A 26,487-nucleotide genomic window follows, 5' to 3' on the forward strand; every position below is an offset into this window, starting at 1 on the left:
TGGATTGGCAATGCTAAATTGACCCTAGAAGGGTGTGTTTGTATGCGGGTGTTTTTGCCCTGTGAGGTGCTGACGTCCTGTCCAGGGATGATTCCATCTTTGCACCTGCCCCTGTTCTGTCACCATGCACCTGATAATTGGATTAGTAAAATAGATGGGTAGAATCTTAAAAAGTAAGCCAGCAAAGTCTGTTCCCTTAGCATCAGGAACTGTCTGCTATTGAAAAACGTGACTGAAGCCACTAGAGTTGTCCCAGATCCGAGTTTGACACCTTTGCTTTAAAGTTACCCTGGTCGGTGGTCGGTAAGGTAATGGGAGAAACGAAATACCACGCTACCCCTGCTAAACCGGACAAAAAAACAGATAAGTGCCAAATCATCACGCTAACGTGATCAATCTTTGCATGTATATGTTATATTATCTTCATACGAGAAATATCAAGTTACATCTGGCGTACCTGCTGCGCACATGCGCAAAAATCCCAGCACGCTCCAAGACAGCCGCATGCGCAAACAGTAAGCCAGACAAAGACGTCATGTAAACGGCGGAAGCGGATATATTCCTGGGAATTTTCGGGTGAGGCGGGGTTCGTTAATAACGGCTTTGTTGTTTTTTTGGCCAGTGTGCTTTACCTGCCCGATTGATTGTCTAAACTGAGTGTACGTAGTTAATGAGGAGCGTCGCATTGCAGAGGTATGCGTTCACAGTTTGTACGAGTGGGTAATGTGTGCTGCTAGGTGCGAGCGGGTACTGGAGCGTCTGATAGAAAAAACAAAGCGCTCTTCCATTGTTTGAATATGAAATGGTTCGGTAAAATACGTTGTCGTCAATGTGCAATTAAATGAGCACTAACCCTGCGCCTGGTGCCTTTTACCTTTGATTAGCGCCGTCGGTATGGGCTGCAATTCCCGGCTCCAGACCAGAATGGTAAGGGGCGGATGGCATAGTGTGATAAAGTCCACCATGGATCATACGTGACAGCAGGGCTGACACGTTAAATAATGTCGTCCGAGGCAAGGTACAGTTTTTGCTACCCATTCACCCCAATCCCATATATCCTTACGAGGAATGAGAAGATGCAATAAATTCACTTAAAATACATATTGCTGTAGTACTAAGGTGTTGTACCGTGTTAGCCATTATGAATGTAGAGAAAAGCCAAGCAAAATGACACCTTTTTATTAGTTTTATTGGATAACCAAGGAAAGGTGTCATTCATTTCATTTTCAAGGTGTCATGCTTGGCTTTTCTCAAAATACATATTGCTGTAGTGGCTTCGCGAAACCATGCCCTGAAAGTTAGGCAATAAAGAAAAAAAAAATATGCAATGTTGATAAAAGATTCTTTGTAAAACATAAATACTCACAAACTAGGGATAAAAGATAATGCAGTGTGTAATACGAAATTAAATATGAATCGAAACTCCTTCTGCACGCCACTGCTCTCTAGATACGTCGGCTATTTCAAACCTAAACCTGAACTTCAGCTCTTCGAATCTAAACGTACGAAAGTGACATTTAACACACATTGTGACTGACACTTTACATAGTTTTCGGAACTTTTTTTTTTTTAATATTATTTTTTAAACAAAATGACATACGAGTAATCGGTATACGGTGCCCTCAATAATGTTTGGGACAAAGTTACGTTTTTCCTTTAATTTCAGCCACAACTGCACAGTTTACAATTCAAATGAAAGTAAAGTGCACATTGCAGACTTCCATAATTGCATACGTTTCGGTCGAGGCCTGTGAGAACTGATCTACATCAGGAATATTTTACTCTTGTGCAATTGTATCTAGCACATTTTATCACTAGCAGGATTTGAACCCACGATACCTGGGGTTTGAAGTTCAAAGCCTTAACCACAATATTGGCCCCTTTAGTGTAAAAAAAAAAAAAACACAAAATAATATTGTGTACAGAGAAGAGTTCAATTACTTGCATAGTACTTCTGATACATCCGATTAACCCAATGGCCCTTGAGTCCCTTTGTCTTATGACAGTGGTTCCCAATCTTGGTCCTGGGGACCCCCTGGCTGCTGGTTTTTGTTCCAGCCAGATAATAATTGATCTAATTTAGTTAGCTTTTTAATTATTCTGTGTTCAGAAAGCACAACAGTATGATTTTTGCAACAGTTAGAAACGAGCAAAGCAGACACCTGGGTGTACAACATTAAATAGTGAAAGGCTGCAACTGCTTCAGTGTCAGACCTTCTAATTAGCCATATTGGAATGGCAGAATAAAAATCAGGATGAACATAAATAAAAAGTAAAAAAATTATAAAAACTTTATACAAATATAACTGCTTAATTTTTATTACAATGTACCAGGGTGGTCCAGATGTAATTCTGCAGATCCAGATCGTCGTTTATGTGGGGACAATTCCAGTTCAGCACGAAAACGATTCTTTATGTCGTCAGTTCGCACACTTCTCGATGGTCCGGGATTTTTCGGGTGATTTTCTATGTAATAAAGTTAATAAGTTATAGTGTAATGAAAATTGCATAATTAGATCTGGACCACCCTATATTAACACAATTGCTTTTGTAATTTCTTCATTGACCCCAAAACACAAACTGGGAAGTAACAACTCACCTATTTAGGCTTGGAGTCCAATTAAGAACAGATGTTGGTTGGAACAAAAATCTCCAGCACCGAGTTTGGGAGGAACTGTCTTAAGAAACTTCCCAAACAAAACCGGGTAACACAGCTAGTGATGATGTAAAAATTACAATCATAGAGAATAAACAACAAATCGATAAATGGCCAGGAGCACATTAGAGGACAATGCAGAAAATCATTACAATGTACAAATATTAATAGATTTTAAAACTTTACACTTATTTGAGGTTAAAATAGTCTTAACATACAATTGAATATAAGAAACAAAATATTTCTGACTAATAATGCTCATACAGTAATCCATCCTCAATCGCGGGGGTTGCGTTCTAGACCCCCAATTGCTGAAAATCCGCGAAGTAGAAACCATATGTTTGTATGGTTATTTTTATATATTTTAAGCCCTTAGAAACTCTCCCACACTGTTAACATTATTAAAGCCCCTTAGATAGGAAATAACACCCTTTTTTCAAAAGTTTAAACTGTGCTCCATGACAAGACAGATGACATTTCTTTCTCACAATTAAAAAAAATGCAAACATATATTTTCTTCAAAGGAGCGCCGTCAGGAGCAGAGAATGTCAGAGAGAGAGAGAGAGCGAGATAAAAGCAAAAAATCAATACGTGCTTTTAAGTATGCCAAAGCACCGGCAATAAAGCAGCATTTTTAGAGGAGTGTCCGTGTCCTCTGTGCAAACAGTCCCTCTGCTCACACCCCTCCGTCAGGCGCAGAGAATGTCGGAGAGGGTGAGAGAGAGAAAAAAGCAAACAATCAAGCAGCGCGCGGGAAGCATATCTTATATCGAGGAGTTTTAGTTAATATGTAATACATGCTCTGATTGGTTAACTTCTAAGCCATCCACCAATAGCGTCCCTTGTATGAAATCAACAGGGCAAACAGACTGAGGAAGCATGTACCATAAATTAAAAGACCCATTGTCTGCAGAAATCCGCGAACCAGCGAAAAATCCGTGATATATATTTAGATATGCTTACATTTAAAATCTGTGATAGAGTGAAGCCGCGAAAGTCGAAGCACAAAATAGCGAGGGATTACTGTATATTTTACTAATTTAATAATATTAATTAAATGATATTTTATCTACCTCTTTTAAACTTAAAGCTTTACTTGGTTAATCTTAAAAGTAAAGAGACATCTTCAGTAACCGTTCTTTTGACAAACCTAAAAAAATATTTCCAGAATATTTGAGTGTTGGAACAGATCTAAAATAAATGTAAGCCATTTCTGCACAAGCATTACAAAAGGAGTGATTTGGATCAATTTATTTATTTATTTTTAATTTGATTATGTGGTGTTTGGTAGGATGATACCTGTGGAGTAGCTAAAAACCATTTTCTCAAACTTGGTTTGTAATTAGATATTTGAGTTGTATCTTTCATACTTTCTACTATATACAGTATATATATATATATATATATATATATATATACACACACACAAAATCCTAAGTCTAAAAGTGCAACGTTTTTATGTCACTTTTTTGTCATGCTTTAAGTCGGGCTTATTTTAAAACCTCCATATATATGTTTGGTATCATTCTTTTCAGAATGTATTGAACTTTAATGTGATGTTGTTAGATTTTCGGATTCTTATTCCATTTTTAAATTATGAACTAAAAGAAATATCAAGAGCTCATATCCCACAAGACAAGACTTTGTGCCAAGAGATTTAACCACTCTCGGGGCCGTAAATAAAAGACAAAGAGTAGATGACAAAGCGGCAGCAGCTGATCAAGCAAAGAGGAGGTTAAAAAAAAAAAAAAAGTATTTGTTTCCCATTGTATCACCCTTTAAGAGAGGTTTTGGAGGAGTGACCACATCTCCTTGGGGTGTGTTCAGCCCCCCTCTTCACAACACAAGTGGCAGAGATGCAAAGTGGCTGGCATGTAGCGCAGGCCGAGGGGGGAGGGGTTGGTGAGCAAAGTGAGCAGAGTAAGCCCCCTAGTATTTGCAATAAAATTCTCCCAGTATGGCATTACTGGGCAAATTCAACAACATTGTCAGGAATTTTGGTTTTGGTGCACACTTCAGCTTAAGTTATAATATCTCAGCAACAACTCAAAAAGACCAAATTTTCTGGAGATGTTCATGGCTTTACAAGCTACATTTAGTTAAAAAAAACACCAATTTTAAAATATAGATTTTTTTTTTTGCTGTTCAATTTTTAATATTCTAATCATCATAACATGGTCATTTTTCTTTTTTGCATTTTTGGGATAGCATAATATTTACACAAGATATAAAGCTGGAAAAGATCTTTAAAACAATATGGGAACCATTTCTGTGCAACTTATATTTAGAGAGCTATAGCCAGTCAGTGTCATAATCCTCCAAGTTCAAACTTTGTTAGCTTAAATCTTGCTTAAAATTGATTCCAAGACACATGCAGTTTCAGTTCCATGGGTTAGTCCTATGACCAAGTCAACAATCTGTGCCGACAAGGTCCAAAAGTTGGGTGATTTGAGATGGAATTACCCAAGTGCTGCCATCTAGTTCCAGCTTCACTGGGTCATTTGTTTAAAGAGTGCACTAAATTCACATCATTTTGGGCAAAAGTCAAACATCTTTGGACAGCTGTGGCATCATAATCACTCCCAATCCATTAATGGCGACATATGGTGCACTCTTGAGAAGTGCATAAGATAAGTTGATTGTAATCGCCTACACCACACTGCTGTCATGCACTCTTATCTTGATCAACTCAAGGACTCCTGGCCCACCTTCTGTTACTCAGTGGGTAAACAACATTGATTGTCTCATATTAGAAACAAATGGAAATCTCTCTTGGAGGATATGTCCATCACTTTTTTTTAAAACTTGGCAATAATCCATTAGTAAAATTTTAGAAGAAGCATGCTGAGCCTGTGATTGGTTGTCTGTTATTTATTGTTCTATCACATTATGAAAGTAATTTTTTAAACCTCTGTCTTACTCCTTTTATTCTGTTTTGGTTGTGGTTTAAATCTTGTTTTCTTTGCATTTATTTTGAAAGAAACTGTAACAGTTGTTGTTATACAGTATGTTTGATTGAGTAGAATACCATTTTAATGCACTGATTGTTTTTTTTTTAATAAAATATGTAAAAAAAAAAAAAAAAACCATAAAAAGGCCCTTACAGGTGCATCTCAGTAAATTAGAACATCATCGAAAAGTTAATTTGCAAACCGAACATTGCAGACGAGCTGAAGGCCGCCACGATCAAAGCATCCTGGGCTTCCATAACACCTCAGCAGTACCACAGACTGATCGCCTTCATGCCGCGCTGCATTGATGCAAAAGGAGCCCTGACCAAATATTGAATGCCTACACGGATAGACTTTTCAGTAGGCCAACATTTCTGTATTAAAAATCTATTTTTTTTGGATTGGTCTTATGTAATATTCAAATTTTCTGAGATAATAAATTTTGAGTTTTCATGGGGATTGTGGAAGAGGGGAGTGCAGGCAGGGTGGAGAAGAGTGTCAGGAGTAATTTGTGACAGATGGGTATCAGCAAGAGTGAAAGGGAAGGTCTACAGGACGGTAGTGAGACCAGCTATGTTATATCGGTTGGAGACGGTGGCACTGACCAGAAAGCAGGAGACAGAGGTGGAGGTGGCAGAGGTAAAGATGTTATGACTTGCACCGGGTGTGACGAGGATGTACAGGATTAGAAATGAGGACATTAGAGGGTCAGCTCAGGTTAGGAGACAAAGTCAGAGAGGCAAAATTGTGCTGGTTTGGACATGTGCAGTAGAGAGATGCTGGGTATATTGGGAGAAGGATGCTAAGGATAGAGCTGCCAGGGAAAAGGAAAAGAGAAAGGCCTAAGAGAAGGTTTATGGATGTGGTGAGAGTGGAAATGAAGGTGATGGGTGTAACAGAAGAAGAAGATGAGGACAGGAAGATATGGAACAAGATGATCAGCTGGGGCAACCCCTAACGGGAGTAGCCGGAAGAAGAAGATTACCTGTAAGTCATAATCGGCAAAATCAAAAGAAATAAAAGCTTGAAATACAGCACTCCATGTGTAATGAATCTACATAATATAGGATTTTCAGTTTTTGAACTGAATTACTGAAATAAATTAACTTTTCGATGATATTCTAATCTATTGAGATGCACCAGTATATATTTCCATTTTCAAGTAGTCAATTTGAGCTTATTTTACTATTTTCTTGTAGTTATAGAAAAGTTTTAGGGATAGTCCATATCATGGAAAAAGTGCTATATAAATAAAGTATTGCTGTGTCAGCTTATTGGGGATAAGGCAGAACTGTTTATTATCTACTGTATTTATATATTCTTCAGTGGGAAGTTGAAGTACTGAGGCAATAAGATAATATGGGCTGTCCTTGTGATAATATTCTTAAAATGTGTATTTTAGGTGAAAAGATGAATAGGAGACTAAAGTACAGGATGTCGGCTTTTATTTCTAGATAATGTTTCTCGTGTTTGGGTTGTTGACATTGGTTTTTAATCCCTCGGAAGTATTGGGACAAATTAATCTGAAGCCAAATAAAGTTGGTTCAACTCAGTATTTGGCTGCATACCCCTTTACACACAATAACTGCCCCAAGTCTGTGACCCATTGCCATCAGCAGATGCCTGATTACTTTGTTTAGTCTGGTGTCTGCCAGGGCTTTATGGCAGTCTTCTTCAGTTTGTACTTATTTCAGGGCTTTTCTGACTTTAGGTTCTTCTTCAATAGGTGACAAGCATTCTCAATTGGGTTTAAATCAGGAGATTGATAACATTTCCACTTTTTCTTTCTGATAAACTGCTTGGTTATGTGGGCAGTATGTTTTGGGTCATTGTCTTGATGTATTACTGTTCAGTGAACATGGAGTCATCTGTTTGGATTTAAGAAGACAAGATGTTTCTGTACACTTCAAAATTTATCATTTACATCATCAGCAATAGTAAGCCAGTTCCGGAAGCTGCCATGCTGCCCAAGCCATGACGCTTCCTCCTTCAGACATGCATAGGATCATTGGCAGTCCGCCCCTTTGACACAATTTTCTCTTACCATTGCTCTGGCAAAGGTTCATCTTTAACTCGTCTGTTCATAAAACTTAGCTCCAGAATTTATCAGTGTCATCTTTGTAATTTCAGTTGGCCTTTCTGTTCTTGGTTTGCATCCATTTAGTTTGGCTTCTATATTTCTTCTCTGTAATTCTTCAGTGAATGCTGAATACTGAGCTTCACCCTGTAGACCTGTATTCTTTTACTTCTTTGGTTGTCGTCAGACTGGGATGACCCGCTCATTACAGGTCTCTTACGCCTCGCCTGGTTTCTTTCTTGTTCACAATGATCAGAACTGGGCCTTCCAAAAACAACAGCATGAGATTAGTGTTTGTTTTAATCTCATTTTGCAAATGGCTTACATTTCTGTCATGGTCAATTCTCTCTCTCTCTGATATCAACGGTAGATTCCAAATGCAAAATCCAGTGACAACAACCAGCTCTTCACACTCTGTGTTCTTTGAAGTGTTGAGAATTAAGGGACCGACTGAGTCATTAAGAGTCACCCGTCAGTCATTTGTCCTAATACTTCTGGGGGAATAAACACAACAAGCCCTGCTCTGGAAATAAAAGCTGACATTTTGTTCTTTAGTCTCCTATTCATCATTTCACCTAGAATGCAGATTTTATGAGAATATAACAGAAATAACCCATATTGACCATTTGTCCCAGTATGTGTCAATGCCAAGCCATATATTTTATCTCTCTATTATAAAAGAAAATCTTGAGACAAGACTTTTGCCAAGAGATTTTTTGAAGTCGGCCCTCCTCTCAACCATTTCCGGTTAACGGCCCACTCCCACGGTCCTCTCACGTCGTTCGTGTGAATGCTTTTGTCAGACACAGTTCCTGCGCTCTCAGCTCTTAATAATTTTTACATTTTCCTCGCTTTTAAGTCCCCAATAAAAGAAGACTCATGTCAAAATCCTATTGAAAAATTTCATTCTGAAGCATTATCAACAGAAGAAATTAATCCTAGAACAGAGAAACGATGAAGTCAAATGAATTAACATGAAAATTGTTGATCAGTTACACGGCAAATTGGATGAATGTGTATCAATAGACTATGCTAAAGCAGTTGGTGGTGATCGTGTGTAAGATAAAAACAACAACTTACAATATCCCGTAGAATATCTACAACCGTTAACACCGCCCGGCCATCCACCGGACGAATTACTGTAGAAAGAAGGATGTATCGTAATGTTATTGTGTAATTTATGTCTGAGTGATGGGCTATGCAATAGGACAAGATTAGTCGTATTCAAAACTGGTCGAACAATACTAACATATAAAATTTTAGCAGGTGACAAGAAAGGTAATGTAGCACATTTTCAGGGGATAACATTAGACACCAAAGGAGATCTTGATATGCCATTCATATTAAAACATTTATAATTTCCCATTAGAATAGCTTTTCCTATGACAATTAACAAATCACAGGGACAAACATTTGAAAAAGTCGGTTTATTTATTAGAGAGAAAGAAATGATATGAGCAGTTATACGATGCGATCACGATGTAAGTCCAAAACATGGAATCAAAATTCAATGCGATATTGATGAAAAGTTAATTAAAAAAAATAGATTTTACTGAAGTTTTACAGTAAAAGCGTAAGTTTGAAAATTAATTACGAAAACAATTTTCTTTCAATTTATTACATTTTACTATTTTTTACTGTGGTTAATTACTTACTGTAATGTAAAATAGTTAGGTCTATCATGCATATGTAACAATTCCCATGAAAATAACAATCTGTTTAAATTGTACATCTGCTTCCCCACACACCCGGGGGATGGCGAGCAAAGCGAGCAGGCAGCAGAGCCGCCTAGTCTTAGCTAAACAAAAACTTAATATGAATTTAACATTAACTCACTTAAAGTGTCTCTTAAGCCCTATTTGACTGGGATTAGTTTTACAACATTAGGCGGGATAAATTGAATGCTTGAAAGCTGCGGGTACTCTCCAGTTCTCCATACCAGTATTTCCCCGTTCTTTGCCTACCATCGGTTTGGGCCACATTAGCAACCGTTATTTACAGTATAACAACACTTATGTAAAAAGATGATCCACCATGGCAACCCCTAAAGGGCACTATGTTCATTTACACCTCCAAGGGAAAGCCCCAGCTCCCCATGTTTTGATATAAATTGTACATATCAGCATGCCTTCAGACTGTAGAGATCCACCACCACCATCTCCCGCCACCAAATTCAGCACATACAACCAGGGCCATCTTAATGCATGGGCATGCTGGGCAGTTGCCCGGGGGCCCCATGGTAATCTGTGTGTGTTGTGACTTGCTGAGAGGTTGACTAAGTAGGGGCCCCAGTGCACTGCTTTGCCTGGGGGCCTAAAATGCTGTTAAGACGGCCCTGCATATAACAAGGAGTAACAGCATTTCTGATTTTTCCAGTTTAGACAGTGGGTAAAAGTGATTATTACCAGATGACCAATGTAATTTTAGTTCCGCCTGTATCACTCAAATGACAGAATTTTACTGACGTTGATTCGCACTACAATAGTTTAACCTGGGGTTACTTTTTTATGGACTTTTTATAGAAGGCAGAAGACTCTGTAATCTTTACTGAAATATGAGCAAGAAGTCCGTAAAAAGTTACAACTCAAATGCAGGTCCTCTGGCAATAATTACTTTGCCTCTCCTCTTGGTGTAAACCTAATTGCCATCCAAATCTTTAAAGGCATCCTATTCCATCTTTTATAACTCAGTAAGAAAAGAACATCATATTTTAGTTAACATCTGTTTGTGAAAAGTCCAGTACTTTTTTGAATTTTTTTTTTTTTTGGTCAATCTTCTTTTATGATCAGTCTGCATGAAGATTTTAGATGACTCGCCTCATAGGAGGGACTACTACCTATGGTTCCTTTGCTTCACATACAGTGTGCCTCTGAGTTGGGTATTTTGTAAAACTTTATATCATTTGCATATATGCAGGCAAATATAGTTGTATTAATTAATGGTTCAGAATGGAGTGGCCTGTATTGTAGTTAACCAGGCCAGATGGGGCATATGTCACTCCTCTCTTTTGATTGCTATATTGGCTCCTTGTAGAAGAACACATCAAGTTCAGACGCCTACAGAGTAGTCAGTGGGTCGGCACCTGAGTATATGGAGACACTGGTGGGATGCTGTGCTCCTACTCATTCTGCTAGTGAACAGCGTTTGGTGAAGCCACCTCTATGTGGTATCAAGTCACAATCCAGACTCTTCTGTTGTGTAGGTCCTAGTTGGTTTAATGAGCTGCCCACCTCCATCCGAACTGCTGACTCACTCAATTTAAGAAGCATTTGAAGACCCATCTGTTTTGTGAATATCAGTCTAATTAATAAGAAAAACAAACCTTTGTCGAGTTATATTTTATATTGTTGCTTAATTTGCTGTTAGACTAAGTTTAATTGCTTTATTGATTGTAGTCCATGATTGTGTATATATTAGTTATTGCATCTTTTTCACTTGTGTCAATCAACTTTTTGTTACCTGTCCTACCACAGTTGCTGAGTAAACAGGCCCCAGCCTAATGTTACTTGGTTATGTTTACCGCTTTCGTAAGTTGCTTTGGATAAAAGCACCCAAGCAAATAAATGTAAATGTAACATTAATGGTAAAAGATGAAACTGTTACACATTTCCTTTGTAGTAGAAAGTATTAGTATATGTGTGAATTGCATAGGAACTGCCTTTCCCAGGCATCAAAATGAAGATAAAGGAAAAATAGCACTATGGGGATTGCTGCAGGTTTATTTGATAACACAGTTAATTAAGCTTAATTATTATGCAACAAGATGATGTTGGACTCCTATTAAATGAAGAACCTGCCTTCACTTAGCCACACAGATTGCTCCAGAATGTTTTTCTCCCCTGTGCCATATGAATTTTCCTCAAGAAATGTTGAAAGTAATACAAACTGTAGTAGCATAGAGTTTTATATATGTACTAGACATTAAGCCCATTACAATAACGGGCGCTAGAACAGTAGTGCATAAACATTAGTAGAGACAGTCTATATTAAATGGTAAGGGACCTTGTATGTGGCTGTAATATGTGTCACTGTATTGTGTGCCTTTAATTTTCTCTCTCAGTAATACTGGTTTGTATTTCCATAAAATGCCTGTAATTTTGTTTGACAGTAATACAGTGGAAACTCAGTTCACGACCATAATTCATTCCAAAACGATTTGGTCGTGAACCAAAGTAATTTCCCGCATAGGATTGTATGTAAATACAATTAATCCATTCCAGACTGTATAAACTGTGTCTGTCTGTCTCTCACGCGGGCCTGTGCGTGCGAGTGTGTGCGTGGTGCGTGTCTGTCTGTCTGTCTGTCTGTCTGTCGCACATGCATGTCTGTCTCTCACGCGGGTGTGCGTGCGTGCGGGTGCGTGTGCGTGTGTGTGCGTGCGTGCGTGCGTGTCTGTCTTTCGCGCAGGCCTGCGTGCGTGCGTGCGTGTCTGTCTCTCGCGTGGGCATGTGCGTGCGTGTCTGTCTCTCGTGTGGGCCTGAGTGCGTGTCTGTCTCTCGCGCAGGCCTGTGTGTGTGTGTGTGTGTGTGTGAGTGAGTGAGTGGAGTGTGCGCGTGTGTCTGTCTCTTGCACGGGTCTGCATGCGTGTGTGCGTGTCTGTTTGTCTCTCGCGTGTGCATGCGTGCATGTCTGTCTCTTGCGCAGGCCTGCGTGCGTGTGTGTCTGTCTGTCTGTCTTTTGCACGTGCGTGCATGTGTGTCTCTTGCGCGTGCGTGTGTGTGTCTGTCTCTCACACGGGCCTGTCTGTCTGTCTGTCTCTATCTCTCTCTCTCTCTCACGCGGGCATGTCTGTCTCTCATGCGGGCATGTCTGTCTCTCACCCGGGCACCCAATGGGTGGGTGCGTGCGTGTCTGTCTCTCGTGCGTGCGTGCGTGCTTGCGTGTCTGTCTCTCGCGTGGGCGTGTGTGTGTGCATGTCTGTCTCTCACGCGGGCCTGAGTGCGTGTCTGTCTCTCGCGCAGGCCTGTGTGTGTGTGTGAGTGTGTGTGCGCGTGCGTGCGTGCGTGCGTGCGTGCGTGTCTGTCTGTCTCTCGTGCGTGCGTGCATGTGTGTGTGTGTGTGTGTGTCTGTCTGTCTCTCGCGCAGGCGGGCATGCGTACCTGCCTGCCTCTCGCGCGGACCTTCATGTCTTGTCTGTTTCTTGCGCGTACTCACCTGTGTGTGTGTGTGTCTGTCTGTCTGTCTGTCTGTCTCTCTGTCTGTCTCTCTGTCTCTGTCTCTGTCTCTCTCTCTCTCTCTCTGCACACACAGGGAATTCACAGGAAGAGACTGAACGTGTGCCGTGTGGCCCCGCGCATGCGCACTTCACCAGAAGACACACACACATTGGTTTTATTACAGAGGATTATGTATCTGTCTTGGTAAAACTAGCTGTTAAACATTAGAAGTAGTTAGCAAAGTATTCATTTTCAGTTTATATAAATATTTCATGTTTTTTGTTTTTGTAATTTTGAACCTGTTCATCTCTATATGTTGTATTTTTATCTGTTTTGGGTGCAGCTCAAAGGGCAAATTAAAATTATTCTTGTAGAAAACTTTAAACCTTAACAGTCAAACCAAAAATATAAAACAATAATTAACTCTCTAAAACACATCACATTAAACATGATGAAAATATAAACTTTATAAACATTAAAAACAACTGTAAAAGTAATTTCTGTTTTTAGAAGTTAACATGGAATGTGTAGTCATTTATTTTCATGTTATGATGAAGTCATTGTGTCTTTTTTTTTTTTTGTTTGTTTTTCAAAGGATGCAGTGGAATCTCGCTATCCAGTGAAAACTGTCTGCCAGTATGGAGTGTGTGTATGTGGCTGTGCTCAGGACAAAGCTCACAAATATGCAGAAGACAGTCCTAAAGAGGTGCAGTCACTGGGAATAGGATGGCATTACATTAAGCACGGCCTTGCAAAAAGTGGATAGAATGGAGCAAAGAATGATTGAAATCAAGGAAGAGAAATGTGAGTGGGACTCCGTCCACTTCAAGAAAGAAGGTTTCAGCATAAAACAGGAGGATTGTGAATGGGAGCGTGTTTGTATTAAAGAGGAGGAGCCTGGACCGAGTGCCTGCTGTATTAAAGAAGAGGATTCTGAACAGGTGTCTCTCAGCCTTAGATTGCAGAGCCATAATGGTTCTACCATTTTCAAAGAAGACGTAGCCTCAGATGATGACTCATTTTTGCGGCCATATCCGGTAGTTAAAAAAGAGTCCCCTGATTTAGATTCAAGTCAAGGCGAACAGTGTTCTTCCTGGCAGGATTCTGTCCATGTGAAGACTGAATTATCAGAGTTTCAGGGTGGAATGGCAGAGGAGAAATGTTGTGGAAGCGAACAAGAACAGTTATCTCCAAGACATCCTAAAAAAGGTATATACTTGAAGAGATTTAGTAGTAGTGGATGTGGCACAAAAATTCTTAAACATATTTGAAGAACACGTAAGGTGAATTTTAGCTCTGTCTTTCTGGTAATGCTGGTTCAAATGCTATATGATCGCACTGAAACAAAGTTGTCTTCGCAGCTGTTCAGTGGCCTCAATATACCAAACTTAAAATGGATTCCACAGTAAAGTCAAAGCATAGTTTTTTTGAAAGTATAATAATAATAGTAAGTTGCATTTATAGGGCGCCTTTCACAAACCCAAGGTTGCTTTACATACAGATAAAAAAAAAAAATTTACACAGAAGACAAACGTTTGTAGAAGAGAAGTTTTCAGTTGAGATTTAAAACTGTAGAAAGCGGAGCAATCTCAGAGAGGACGAGAGTTCCAGAGTTGAAGGGCCATAACACTGAAGGACCTGCCTCCCAGGGTGGAGAGTCTGGTGCGTGGGACAGTAAGGAGATTACTGCTCGAGGACCTGAGAGAGCGACAAGGAGTGTGATAAGCTAGGAGCTGAGTGAGGTAAAGAGGGGCAAGGTTATGTAGGACTTTGAAGGTAAGAAGCAGAATCTTGAATTTAATCCTTGATGGAACAGGTAACCAGTGAAGCTGGACAAGAACAGGGGAGATGTGAGCAAAATGCTTTGTGTGGATTCTGAATGTACTGGAGCTTCTGTATAGATTTTGCAGGGAGCCTGATAAAGATGGAATTATAGTAATCAATATGAGACATTATGAAACAATGAACCAGAGTTTGAGCATCATTGAAGGACAGAAATGGACAGAGGTGGGCAGTGTTACCGAGATGATACAATGAAATTTGAAGTATGATAGCACATCAGTCCATTTTCTATCCAGCATTAACTAATCTAGGGTTAGAGGGCAACTGTAACAACCTTACATGCAAGACCATTTGCATAAACAAAGAATATGAACTTTGAAGCAGAAAAAGTACAGGCTAAAGCAACAAGGCCTGAAGGGTATGAACAAAGAGCATTGACAGAATGAGTTGAACCATTTCGGATTTAAGAAAACAGATTAAACAGTTCCTTGGTTGAAGTGTTTAAAGTTGTGAAAGGAATTGGTACAGCAGATTGAGACTGTTACTTTAAAATAAGTTCAACAAGATCACGGGGACACAGTTGGAAGCTTGTTAAGGGTAACTTTCACACATATGTCACTCAAAGAACCGTAGACACATGATATAAAGTAACTGATAGTGTGATGTAGATTAGGACTTTAAGAACCTTCAAGTCTCGACTGTTGTCTTAGAAATGTAGGTGAATAAGATAGACAAGCTTGTTGGGCTAAATGAGCTTTTCTTGTCAAAATTGTTCTAATGTCTGTTTTCCGTTTATTAAATACTAGCCATCCCCCGCGGTTCCACCTGCGTAATAGTGTAACAGGATAGTGAGGAGGGCCCTGCCCGGCTCCCCACTCCTGATGTCACACTTCCCCCTCCTCTCGGCCTGCAGCCTCTGTCTCGAATTGGCACAAATAAATAGCTCCTGCAAGCTAACTATGATTCTTAGCACAAAGTCACAAAATCAACCAGAATGTTCAAGAAAGTTATAGAAAAAACCTAATCTAAATCCGTTAAGTAGTTCTCTTGTGAAAAGCGGACAAACAGACAGACAGACATTGGATTTTATATATATATACAGAGAGAAATGATGGGGGTTTCTATAGTAGTATATATGGCTATCTGCTAAAATTTGTCTACTAGTTGTTTTGCTTGTCTCTCTATTATAAAATGAAATCTTGGAACAAGATTGCTCAAAGATAATTTCAGGTCCCGCGAGATGAGACTTTTTGCCCATAGATTTTGACAAGTCCCGCCCTCATCTTAAACATTTACAACCACACCCACGGTCCAATCTCTTCTCAGTTATGGAAATGCCATTGTCAGACACAGTTCCTGCGTTCTCAGCTCCAAGTGGGGTCGGACATAAAAGACAAAGAGTAGAAGACAAAGTAGAATATCGTAAAGGGGTTCAAAATCTTTGGAGCGATACATATGTAGAGCAGGTTAGAAATGATGGAGTACTAAAATATGAAAGTCTCAAAAAACTGATAGGAAAGATCGCATTAGCAATAACAAAAAGAAATTATTACTCTGAAATAACAGAAGAGTGAAAAGAGATTGAATATATGGACATAGGTGATATGACAGAAGTATGTAGATATTGTTCGGCTTAAAAGTTTAATTCGGAGACTTGTAGATCGTCTAATTTGTGTTGACATCAGGGAAAAGTAGTGTTTCTTCCCAATTAAGAGGTGTATCTGCAAGTATTAAAACATTTGTTGTTTGGTGAATGTGAAATCCGCATACACGAGCGGCAGAGACACAATGGCTGGCACATAGTGCCCACACGGGGGTTGGTGAGGAAAGCGAGCAGGGGTCAGAGTTCCCTAGTTGTATAAAAGAAAAATAATAGAAGACCAGTTTGCTGGCCAAATGTGCACCCTGTTGTGTAGACCCTGTTCCTTCATGATGTCCCTCCATTCCAGAATGGTAACACCACCCTCATACACACTGTTAAATAATTCAAGAGTCGTGACAAATGAACACCTTCCAAGGTGTCTTCAACCCCCTCTGTAAATGTTATTGAATCCCTATTGGAAGTGCAAAACTTAAGAGTAGGAAGTTTTTTTTTACCAACTCCTCTGCCCCTCAGCGATTCTTGGACAACTAGGCTCACTCGCCTTTTAAGGCGACGGACTTTTAAGTTGACCACTTCTTAAGGCAATTCAATATGTAGATCAATTTGATATTTTATACAAACTCATTAATTTGGTTATATTGCATTTGAGCGGTATTACTTTAATACTCGTAGTTTGTGTTATTTTTGTGATGAAATGTAAGCGTTTTTTTTATATTGAGGTCGCCCTTTTGAACCCCCCTGATATTTACTACGCGGTGAGGTATTTGTACTCCATCAACATTAATTATTTCCAGAGACATCATTTTGTCTATTTTTCCAGCACATCGCGTACAAAAGCAAGGGAACGATGGGAGCACCAGAACTCTGCTCACATCATGTCACTTCGTACCGCAAGCTGCAAGTAGTAAGTCTGTGATAAGCAGAATACCGCTACGCTTTCCACTCACGGGATAGAAGGGCAATCCCGACCGCTTTTATATAGTAAGAAAGAAGAAGAAGATATCACATAGTCTGGAGTAGAAAATCAGCTTTTACCTCAAAAAACGAAACTACAAATCCCATTGTGCATTGCAAAATGGACGGGGCGTGTGTGAAACTCTGCGCCTGCGTAGCACTCACGGGACGGAAGAACAATCCCGACCGCTTTTATATAGAAGGATGGTGCAACATCCCAGTGCATACAGTTCAGGACTTGTATGAGAGCATTCCATAAGGTTCTAAAGTGTGGCTCTGCTTTTTATTCCATTTTCAATATTAAAGTGTATATTTACTATTTTACAAGCTGAAGCTAATTCTTCACATTAATGGTGTATATAAATTTGCAACTCATAATTATGTTCCAAAGTAGAGCATATAGGGCGGTGCAGTGGTAGCACTGCTGCCTCGCAGTAAGGAGACCTTTGCATGTTATGATGCAAAAGTAAACTTACAGCACTAAGTTTTAGTTTTATTAGTACAGAATTTTACTACAGTTGTTCTTGCAGTAAGGACATGTTTCCTGTTCACTTATCTGCTTGCAGCAGTTAGAAACTTTTTTCACAACATTAAGACTGGTGACTGTTACAAAAGATATTGCCTTGTTTTCTGTCACCTCAAAAACTGCAACAACTAAACAGTGTTTTTCAGTTATTTTTGTCACAGTTTTTGAAACCGTTCTTGTGTGAGAAGTTAATTTGGTTAATACCTTAAACCTTCATCTTGTTTATAAAGCTAATTGCATTTGTTTCTTTAAAACAGATTTGGACGAGAATGGTGGCTGCTTCATGTCTTCTTTTGGTCTCGGATCTCCCCACTGCAGCAATCCTTGGAAACAGCACAACAAAAAAACAAAAAAAGCCTTACCTGAGTCAGAGAGTTCAAATTCTCTGTCTCTGAATAAATTGACAAACATAGATCCATCCATTACTCAACAGCAAATGCAGAATACTGATCCAATGGCACTGTTTATCTGCACAGAGTGTGGGAAAAGCTTCAAACGCAAATGTGATTGTAAAGACCATGAAAGGATTCACACTGGAGAGAAGCCGCATTGTTGCTCCGAATGTGGTCAGCAGTTTTCCCATATAGGCAGTCTTCAAAGACACATCCGAACTCACACTGGAGAAAAGTCGCATTACTGTTCAGAATGTGGAAAGCGATTCTCACAAATAAGCAGTCTTCAGACCCACAAAAGAATTCACACAGGAGAAAAGCCATATTGCTGTTTGGAATGTGGGAAGCGATTCTCACAGATCAGTAATTTTCAGAGACACACAAGAATCCACTCAGGAGAGAAGCCCCACTCCTGTTCAGAATGCGGCAAGCAATTCTCACAGATCAGTCATCTTAAGACACATGTAAAAATTCACACCGGGGAGAAGCCACATTGCTGTCATGAATGTGGCAAGCGTTTCACTGAAAAGAGACAACTTCAAATTCACCTAATAATCCACACTGGGGAAAAGCCACATTGCTGTCCTGAATGTGGCAAGTGTTTTTCGCGGGTAGACAATTTACAGATACACAAGAGGATTCACACCGGAGAAAAGCCACATTCCTGTTTTGTGTGTGGCAAACGATTCTTGCGTAAAAGTAGTCTTCAAATACATTCAAAAATTCACAACAGAGAAAAGTTACGCTTACTGTGTGGATTAAGGAAGAAGACTTGAAGATGGAAAGGGCAGCAAAATGGTTTATTTAAACTGAGAGAAGTTAGCAGCCATGATGTATTATAAGCCTACACGTTATCTGGATTTTTAGTGCACAGTTGGAATGTTGTAAAATATTTTCTTCCTCTGACACTTAATCTTTTCTATTTTTCCCTTTTTCATCATGTTTCAGTGGTGCCAGTATGATCAAAACTCATTAGATGAGTCATAGTAACACTGTCCACGAGTCTGCTAATCTACAATACAGAATCTGATGTGACAGGGTTTATTAAGATTTTGTAGTCTACCATTCCGTTTGCAATATTTCTACTCTAAAGAGCTGGAACTGTAGCAAGGCAAACTCCTGAGCTATGGAAGATTTTTTTTTTTAAAGTAGAAAAGTTAAGTTGCTAGTTGGAGTAGAGCGAAAACTGGGCCTAACCCTGTCCTGCAGCACTGTGAACCTGGACTCAGTGAAGAGTGCTGTACATCATAAGCTGACCTGACTAGATCCACAAGTGTGGGCAAAGGTCAAATCCAATTACTATTGTAAAATTTAGATTATTTTCAAAATGTTCTTCACATGTTATTGTATGTGACTGCCTAGAAGAAAAACAGCTGTCATTAAGGGAGGTGCAATTGCTCATTTTACAATACTGGAAGTGTTAAGAGGCAGACTGAGCCATTGGGGGTGCAGCACAGATCTGTCTGAACACAAATGCAGCATTCCTTTTTGTACATTCACTGGCTATAAAAGATTACTCCTGCTTCTGTGTAGTTATGAGGTTATGCAGGACGTCTGGACACTGAATTGCTGTGTAATATGCAAGCCTACACTGTATTGCTGCAGTTTCTGGCATCCCTTTTGTGTTTGAAAAAATGTGGTTTAATATTATAAAATACAATGTCGACATTTCACTTGCCTTGAAAAAAATTACCATCATGTTTAAAGTAATATTCTACAAATGGATTTGGATTATTTTACCTTATTCTATCTAAATTGTTCCAGCTGACAAAAAACACATGTAAACATACATTACAAGAAAGCCTTGATGATAGATGGCTTGTACAGGATGGACTTTGTTTAATTTGTTCTTAATTTTCGGCTATGACTGTATATAATCGGCACCCCTGGAATTTTCCCAGAAAATGCACCATTTCTCCCATGTACCAATGTTTTGGTATACACATGTTTATTTCCTTTATGTGCATTGGAACAACACAAAAAAAAAAACGAGAAAAAAAAAGCCAAATCTGACATCATTTCACACAAAATTATTGGCACCCTCCACTTAATATTTGGTTGCACGCCCTTTGGAAAAAATAACTGAGATCAAGAGCTTCCAATAACCATCAACAAGCTTGTTAAACTTCTCAACTGGAATTTCCGAGCACTCTTCTTTTGCAAACTGCTCAAGGTCTCTCAGATTTGAAGGGCGTCTTCTCCCAACAGCAATTTTGAGATCTTTCCATAAGTGTTCATTCTGATTTAGATCCGGACTCATTGCTGGCCACTTCAGAACTCTCCAGCGCTTTGTCTTCCACCACTTCTGGGTGCTTTTAGAGGTATGTTTGGGGTCATTGTCCTGCTGGAACACCCATGACCGCTGACGCAGACCCAGCTTTCTGACACTGGGCCCTACATTGCGCCCCAATATCTTTTGGTAGTCTTCAGATTTCATGATGCCTTGCACACAGTCATCCAGTGCCAGAGGCAGCAAAACATCCCCAAAACATCTTCGAACCTCCACCATGTTTGACTGTAGGTACTGTGATCTTTTCTTCGTAGGCCTCATTCCGTTTTCTGTAAACAGTAGAATGATGAGCTTTACCAAAAAGCACTACCTTGATTTTATCTGTCCACAAGACGTTCACCCAGAAGGCTTTTGGCTTCCTCAAGTACATTTTGACAAACTCCAGTCTGGCTTTTTTATGTTTCTGTGTCAGCAGTGGGGTCCTCCTGGCTCTCCTGCCATAGCGTTTCATTTTGTTCAGGTGTCGATGGATAGTTAGAGCTGACACTGTTGCACCCTGAGTCTGCAGAACAGCTTGAATAAGTTTTGAAGTTGATTGGGGCTGTTTATCCACCATTTGGACTATCCATCATTGCAGTCTTTTATCAGTTTTTCTCTTCTGTCCAAGTCCAGGGAGATTAGCTACAATGCCATGTGTTGTGAACTTCTTGATTATGTTGCGCACAGTGGACAAAGGAACATGAAGATCTCTGGAGATGGACTTGTAGCCTTGAGATTGTTGATATTTTTCCACAATTGTTGTTCTCAAGTCCTCAGACAATTCTCTGCTCTTCTTTCTGTTCTCCATGCTTAGTGTGGCCCACTCGGACACACAACAGAAAGGTTGAGTCAACTTGTCTCCATTTTAACTGGCTTCAAGTATTGCCAGCACCTGTTTCTTGCCACAGGTGGGTTCAAACGAGCATCATATGCTTGAAGTAAAACGATTTGCTCACAATTTGGAGAAGGTGCCAATAATTTTGTCCAGCCCATTTTTGGAGTTTTGTGTGACATGATGTCAGATTTGGCTTTTTTTCTGTTTTTTTTGTGTTGTTCCAATGCACATAAAGAAAACGAACGTGTATACCAAAACATTTGGAATTGCAACAATTTTCTGGGAGAAATGGTGCATTTTCTGGGAAATTTCCAGGGGTGCTGATAATTTTGGCCATGATTGTATACTTTACTAAGTGTAATATAGAATAGCAACAGGACTGCCCCTTTTCCAGCTTCAACAGGGAAAGCATATTTGTACCTGTGTTCTTAAAAGCCAGCCTGCTTCTTTTGCCAATTTGTCATACATGCTGTTTAGAGTCGTCACCTCTCTTGCCATTGTTCTTCCTCTTCTTCAAAATCTGTTAGAGACGAGAGTCTATCCAGCAGTCTGTATGCAGGCTGGCACAGTGACCTTAAACAAAATCACATTGGGATTGTCAGTCAGTGAGCCAGCTGTGAATGGATTTCGACACCACGTTGGAGAGAGCTTCAAATTCTCATATCCCTGCAGATGACAAACAGCATAGGATCTCTACACGGAGGACTTTGTAAATTACAACTGCTGTCAAACTTGTAAAGGCAAAGTTTGTTGTGATCACTAAATCTGCACGAGGGTCTGCCAAGTAGCCCACACAATTTTATTAAACACCACATATCAAAAATATGAAGACAGACAGGAAGAAATGATTAGGAAAAGGGAGAGAGGAAGATAATGGTCATCTTTTATGGTGGCGTATTTTAGAAAAAATAAATACACAATTGGGTAAATGTGTTCATATCTGTGACAATAAATGCATGGCAACAAAATATGTGAGCATCAGTGTTGATCGATGAAATTTGCCAAAGCATTTTTCACAGTGAATATGCTGTGTACTCTTGAGACTTTGTTTTCCAAATATCTGGAAGAGCAGATGGTTTCGGAAAATTTAGGCAATTTTTTATTTTACTTTTTTTTGTCATTAAAGAAGTGTAGCCTAACCCGAACCCTAATTTAAGTGATCCTAGTCGTGGGCTAAAAATTAGTGGAAAACTTGAATACATTTAAACACACAGCACACTCAGAGGGAAACTGGGAATGTGTCTTCTCCTAAAGGTAACGTCTTTTTTGTATGCACTTGAATGTGGCCTATGTGTAATATGTGCGCCTACTCCTCTAATAGTATTACCCAGAGTTCTGTGCTGTTCAAGTAAACAGGAAGAAGTAAAGAACCCACTTGCTGTGATGGTGTGCTTATTTTGTAGCAGATGCTGTGAGCAAGCAAGTGCACCAGGGGTGGGGAAAAAAGCAAATTAACTTTTGATTTAATGGCCTGCTATTACGGGGGTTTAAACTTTAGCTAATTCATGCCTTCTTCTCCTGCTGCCACCGTTTGCAAAAATATGTACTGTTCTCATAATTCTATTAATTTTATCTCCGGGAGGCACAGTAGTCAGCGGGGCCTCTTTGCAGCTAAAGTTACATTTTTAGGCACAAAACTCAGTCTAGCAAAGTTGACTGGCATTTCCCTAGCCTTCAGGGACACGTTAAAAACCATTATAATCCACAAAATACGTGTTCAGGTTCTCCTTCCTATTGACTTCAATGCATTTTTCTGAGTCTGGCAGTTGGACGTGCTTGAAACTCCTCACCAGGGCGGCGTCTAGGCTCATTTATACTTCACGCTCAGAACGCGTATGCGCCCGCATCATGGCTGCCACGCGTTCCCAGCGTTCATTTCACGCGTCCTCTGAGCAGGTCCTCAGAAATTAACGCGACGCGTGCGCGAGTTGCAGTACCAGCAAAAAGTCGGGGGGCGCAGTGTGCTAAAAGTCGGAACGTGACGTCAGAGTCTCTGTTTACTATCTACATGTGACAGCAAGCCTCTATGGAGATCCTTCAGGGATCGATGTGCGCACTTTGCTGTTTGATGAATGGCTCAAATACAGTGCTATACATTATGTAGCCGATGTGAAGTTGCAAAAAAAAAATAGACGGCACAAAAGATGGTATATGAGACTTTTAAAATGTATCGTGTCATTTATATATGTCTTTTTTACTTTTTAATTTTGCAACTTAACAACAGCAACATAATGTATAGCGTTATATTTGAACTACTGAGAAAAAAATAAAGGACACGGTGAAAACGTGTACTTTGTGATTAAAGTGGAAATTTCGGCTTTAATCTCGAAATTTCCACTTTAACCTCGTAGTTTACTTTATCATTAAAGCAGACGGTCGCAAACGTCATCCCAGTTTTTAATCGCTATGAGCTTCTTGGACCTGACAGCAGGTAAAGTAAAACAATAAAAAATAGATGGCACAAAAAGATGGTATGTGAGACTTTTAAAATGTATCGTGTCATTACGATCGGGAATATGCGACGCTTGAATATAAAAGCACCACGAATGCATCTGTATGTCGGCATTTTGCTTCAGCAGCGGAAAGCAGCAATAGATCGCCAAACAGAACAAATTAAATGTATGATATTCCAACTCTCTGCACATTTAGAATCTTTAGATTTATACTTGATATCACTTTCATGATGAAATGCATTAAAATGTGTATGTTACATTTTACATATAATTTCGTTTAAATAATGAATACTGTTAATAAATACACACATGGGGGTGTCACGGTGGCGGAGCGATAGCAGTTATGTTGCTGGTATTCCACACTGTGCTCCGGTTTCCTTCCAAAGATTTGCAGATTTGGGGATTTGGTGCCGCTAAAATGACGCTAGTGTATGTGTGTGCTTGTATTCACCTTGCGATGAGCTGAGGCCTCGTCAAGGGACTGTTTCTCACTCGTGCCCATTCGTCTGGAATGGACACATACATCCCTGGATTTATGGATTTAATCAATAAACATCCTTTTCAGAGATATTGCGGTTATCGGAATTTAACAGGTGTTTTAGGCAATTCACAACACAGATAAGCCGAACATGTTCTTACCGCGATAATATCTCGCACTGCCACCTGGTGGATTCCTCCAGATTTACTTAAAGAACGCGCGTAAGTAAACACTACAACGCTTGCGTAGCAGGAGCGTCCGCTGCAGCATGCGTCGCGTCGCGTGAAGTATAAATGAGCCCTTAGAGTCTTCCTAATCGGATGTCCAAACCACCTCAACTGCTTTCTTTCGATGAGGAGGAGCAGCGGCTCTACTTTGAGCTCCTCGCCCAGTCTCAGGGGTCTCCAAACGTTTTCACTGGTGGACACATATAGAGGAATATACAAAGGGCTCGGCCACCCACTACAGCTGATTTATAGTGTCTCGCCTTATCAAATATAGGTAAATTATGCTTCATAATTGAATATGCTTAAAGAAAAAAACAGCATCACAGCTCTCCATTTAGCGGGTTTTCATTTATTGTAATACAAAGTGCTCGAGTAGAAATCAAAAGCACACGCTTTATCTGACACTTGATGTTTTAAATTAGCTGACAAATCTTCAGTTCGCCGCACAACTGTGTTTCTGGCCAAGCGCACGTTGTTGAAATCCCGCATTTCATCCGGGCAGTTTATTCCTGCGACTATAGTGAGGCGCTGTTTTATGACGTCACCATCCGGGAAGGTTTCCAGTGACGGGCCCTGAGTTACGCTACTTCATAAACTGGCTAATGTGGCATTTTCTTGTGTTTTGTTAGCACGGAAAAAAAATAAATCCTGTTGTTGAGGTAGCAGACTGGCTGCCATTTGCTTAGCTTTCTGTTCTCACTCGGCACCGGTGTAGGACGTGATGTTTGGCTTCGTAGTGTCTACGCACATTATACTCTGATCACTGCAATAGTTTAATTGCACATCATATAGACACACTTGCCCTTGTCTTCTAGGAGGAAATATTCATTTTTTACCACCATGTCTGGAATTTTCTGCACTCACTAGTTATTGTGTGTTTTTTTGGTTCTGCCATTTTTGGTCACCCGTAGCAAAATTGTTCATTGGTTGCGCTTGTTTGTATAGACGCTGCCTTGATCAAGACAGTAGCCCCACCTTGTGTTAAACCTAAGACGTACAATACACTGAAGAACATGTTTCGTGCGTGGGCCATATTTCATAATATTTTTAGAATTTGCTGAGAGCCACGGGCCGCAGTTTGGACACCCCTGCCCAATCTCTAAGGCTCAGTTCAGACACCCTACGAAGGAAAGTCGTTTCTGCTGCTTGTATTTGCCATCTTGTTCTGTTGGACACTACCCACAGCTCATGATCATAGGTGAGCACAGAGGTGTAAACCAACTAGCATATTGAGATCTTTGCCTTTTGGCCCAGCTCTCTCTTCACAATAATAATAATACATTTTATTTATTGGTAGACGCCTTTCTAAACACTCAAGGACACCAAACAATAGATAAAACACACATTATAAACAAAACTAAAAATACAAATATTAAAATCAGAAATAACGATGGTACTCAAAGAGAAAAAGCAGTCTTAAACAGATGAGTTTTAAGTTTAGATTTGAAAAGTAAGAATGAATCAATATTTCTAAGCTCGGATGGTAGTGAGTTCCAGAGCAGGTGGTGGTAAGATGGACTAAGGGGACAGACAAGTGGATGGAAGAAGAGGATCTAAGGGTGTGGGAGGGAATGACAGCATGGAGGGAGGTCAGACAGATATCGATGGGCAAGGTTGTGGAGAGCCTTAAATGTTAACAGGAGAATTTTGAAGTCAATGTAGCACTTGACGGAAGCCAATGAAGCTGCTGCAAGACAGAAGTGATATGGCGAATAGTATGATGCGGGCAGCTGAATTCTGGACCAGTTGAAGCTTATAAAGAGATTTGCGAGAAAGACCAAAGAAAATGGAATTACAGTTATCCAGACGAGAAGTGACAAGGCTGTGAACAAGGATAGCAGTAGTGTGGGGAGTGAGAGACAGAGGGGCGAATACGATTAATGTTATGCAAGTGGAAATATGCAGACCAGGAGATGTTATTGATGTGGGGCTGAAAGGATAAAGTACTGTCAAGGATGACACCTGTGGGGAAGAGGAGACAGAGGAATTATCAATAACAAAGGAAAAATATCAGTTTTGGATAATGTTGATTTTGTACCAATGACGAGAACCTCAGTTTTGTCACAGTTTAAAAAAATTTGAAGAAAACCAGGATTTAGTTTCTGCTATACAGTCAACAAGCGAGGAG

General features: G+C 39.8%; 1 protein-coding gene across 1 annotated transcript in view; it reads left to right on the forward strand.

Annotated features, from left to right (window-relative positions):
* Positions 1 to 19,768, forward strand: part of LOC120528857 (zinc finger protein 420-like) — a 42,510-nt gene extending 22,742 nt beyond the window's left edge. Inside the window, exons 6-8 of the mRNA XM_039752935.1 lie at positions 13,436 to 13,489; positions 13,566 to 14,049; positions 17,963 to 19,768. Coding sequence (XP_039608869.1) covers positions 13,436 to 13,489; positions 13,566 to 14,049; positions 17,963 to 18,873 — 1,449 coding nt within the window. The 3' untranslated portion in view covers positions 18,874 to 19,768. The remainder of the gene's footprint in view (positions 1 to 13,435; positions 13,490 to 13,565; positions 14,050 to 17,962) is intronic.
* The last annotated feature ends 6,719 nt before the right edge of the window (positions 19,769 to 26,487 follow it).

Source organism: Polypterus senegalus, chromosome 4 (assembly GCF_016835505.1).
Source record: "Polypterus senegalus isolate Bchr_013 chromosome 4, ASM1683550v1, whole genome shotgun sequence".
NCBI classification, from domain to species: Eukaryota; Metazoa; Chordata; class Cladistia; order Polypteriformes; family Polypteridae; genus Polypterus; species Polypterus senegalus.